This window comes from Hordeum vulgare, chromosome 7H, assembly GCF_904849725.1.
Source record: "Hordeum vulgare subsp. vulgare chromosome 7H, MorexV3_pseudomolecules_assembly, whole genome shotgun sequence".
Taxonomy (NCBI): domain Eukaryota; kingdom Viridiplantae; phylum Streptophyta; class Magnoliopsida; order Poales; family Poaceae; genus Hordeum; species Hordeum vulgare.
Genome location: NC_058524.1, coordinates 625,697,586 through 625,700,010, shown reverse-complemented (window position 1 = coordinate 625,700,010; position 2,425 = coordinate 625,697,586). Strand labels below are relative to the sequence as shown.

At 50.7% G+C, this 2,425-nt stretch overlaps 1 protein-coding gene across 1 annotated transcript; it reads left to right on the top strand.

The window, feature by feature from the left end:
• Nucleotides 1-914: 914 nt before the first annotated feature.
• Nucleotides 915-2,141, top strand: LOC123413057. Its single transcript, XM_045106003.1, has one exon. It carries the CDS (start codon nt 1,251-1,253, stop codon nt 1,638-1,640), a length of 390 nt encoding a protein of 129 aa, XP_044961938.1. The 5' UTR covers nt 915-1,250; the 3' UTR covers nt 1,641-2,141.
• The last annotated feature ends 284 nt before the right edge of the window (nt 2,142-2,425 follow it).

Here is a 2,425-nt window from a genome sequence, read left to right as displayed (position 1 = left end):
AATGAAAAATGATATAAATAAATTTGGAATAAGCGAAAGAGAGAAACGAAAAAAATTCAAAATCATCAAAGAAAACCAAAAAGATCAACCGTGCAATCGTATAGCGCCGGGCGAAGCTAGATAGCGATACGTTGATCTTTTAACTCCGCAGAAAATCAACATAAATAAATTTAGAATAAGCAAAAGAGAGAAACGAAAAAAAATTAAAATCATCCGAGAGAACCAAAAAGATCGACCGTGTACGTCTATGCAGATCTAGCGATACGTCGATCTTTCACCTTCGCAGAAAATCAACATAACTAAATTTGGAATAAGCGAAAGAGAGAAACGAAAAAAATTCTAAATCATCCGAAAGAAACAAAAAGATCGACCACATACGTCTATACGGATCTTGCAATCGTATAGCACTGGACGAAGCCGGATAGCGATACATCAATCTTTTAACTCCGCGGAAAATCTACTTAAACAAATTTAAAATAAGTGAAAGAGAGAAACGAAAAATTCAAAATCACACGAGTGAACCGACCTTCAACATAAATAAATTTGGAATAAGCGAAAAAGAGAAACGAAAAAAAAATCGAAATCATCCAAAAGAACAAAAAGATCGACCACATACGTCTATGCGGATCTTGCGATCGTATAGCACCGGTCAAAGCCGGATAGCGATACGTCGATCTTTTACCTCCGCAGACCCGATGGACCAGCGCTAACTGATTCGTGACCGCATCGTCGGTGATAACAGGGTGAGTACAAGAGTATTTAAACAGGGAAGCTGCCACCCAAGCTGGCCGTGTGGTACTAAAAAAAGGTTGGGCGAACCGAGCGGCGTGCTAAACGCGCGCTGGGCCACCCTCGTCCGCGGCCCATTAGCTAACGACGCTTGCGGTGTGATTTAACGAGCTCTTCCTCCCCTTCCCGCGCAGGCAGGATGCCTCGCCGGCGGCGGTGGGGACTAGCTTGCCCTGTCCAAGATCTTCCCCACGCCCCGCGTCGACAAGAAGCGGAAGAGATCGATCCCCAGGGCCGCCTCCCTGCTCTGCTCCTCTGCTCCCCGGCAGCGCAAGAAGGACCGGGGCCGCCTCCTCTCCGGCTCGCCGTTGTAGCTCATGCTTTGCTTTGGAGCGCCGTTGTAGCTCATGCTTTGCTTTTGAGCTCTGAGGCGCAAGAAGGACCGGGGCTGCCATCGCGCCGCGAGCCCGACGGCTCCGAGGTGTACCCCGTCGCCTGCACCACCGCGTGCCCGTAAAACCATGCCGGAGCGCCAGCGCCGCGCCCACCGGAAGCAGGAGGCCCCAGGAGAGCGCGTTCAGGGAGTCGTGCGCCGACTGCAGCATGGCAGACGCGATGGGGGAGGACTCCGTGGTCGTGGTGAGGATGTCGACGGTGGCGTGAGACGCCAGGTCGGACGCTCCTTCCGCCTCGACCACACCCGCCGTCGCCCAGCTCGCGCCGACCGTGCCGTGGAAGAAATCGATCCCCCGGGCCGCTGCTCTGCTCCTCTGCTCCCCGGCAGCGCAAGAAGGACCGGGCCGCTGCTCTGCTCCTCTGCTCCCCGGCAGCGCAAGAAGGACCGGGCCGCCTCCTTTCCGGCAGGTGCCCGCCCCATCTTCCGCCTCGTCTCTAGCGCCGCAGGGGGCTGAGGCCTCGTCTCCGGTGCGCCTTCTCTCCGGCAGGTGCTCGCCACGTCTCCAGCCCCTCCATTCTCGGCACCTCCTCTGCTCCTCCACCCTCTTCGCCTTCTCTTTCTGGAGGTGGAGGTGGGGGACTCCCGGCCGAGGGAGGGCAAGAGCTCGAGCACGGGAGTCGTCCAATTTTCGAAAAATTGGTAGAGAGTCTGGAGTGGTCAAGGGGAGGATTTTGATCGGGAGCAGATGAACTCGTGCGTGCGTGATGAGGAGTTACTTCCACCAGAGGAAGGAGATGACAAGGCGGGCCCCATGCGTCAGTGGGCAAATGGGTGTGAAGAAATAAAAAAGAGAAAGGGGTTCTGCTGGGCTTCGGCTGCCACAACTCGCGCGCGTGGGCGCTGGACCGAGAAATAGGCTGCCCACTAAATCTGGGTATTCCCCAATTATTAAACAACTGGAGCTATAATTGATACTACAATAAAATACTAAATAGATTCCTAAAATACTATAAACACACGGGAAAATGTAATTGAGATAGTAGAAAACGGTCAACATTTTACATAACGAAACTATTAATGAAATACACATAACACCTTTGTAAAATTTAGGTATAATTGATAAAATAAAATACGAAATGGGCTACGCTGAAGCCCACAAAAACAGTGAAATCTGGGTATTCCCAAATTATTAAACAACAGGAGCTATAATTGATAAAATAAAATACAAAATAGGTTCCTAAAATACTATAAACACGCAGTAAACTATGGTTGAAATAATATAAAAAGCTGAACATTTTA

Coding starts and splice junctions, on each gene's coding strand:
- LOC123413057 (XM_045106003.1), top strand. CDS start 1,251: ATGCCGGAGCGCCAGCGCCGCGCCCACCGGAAGCAGGAGGCCCCAGGA.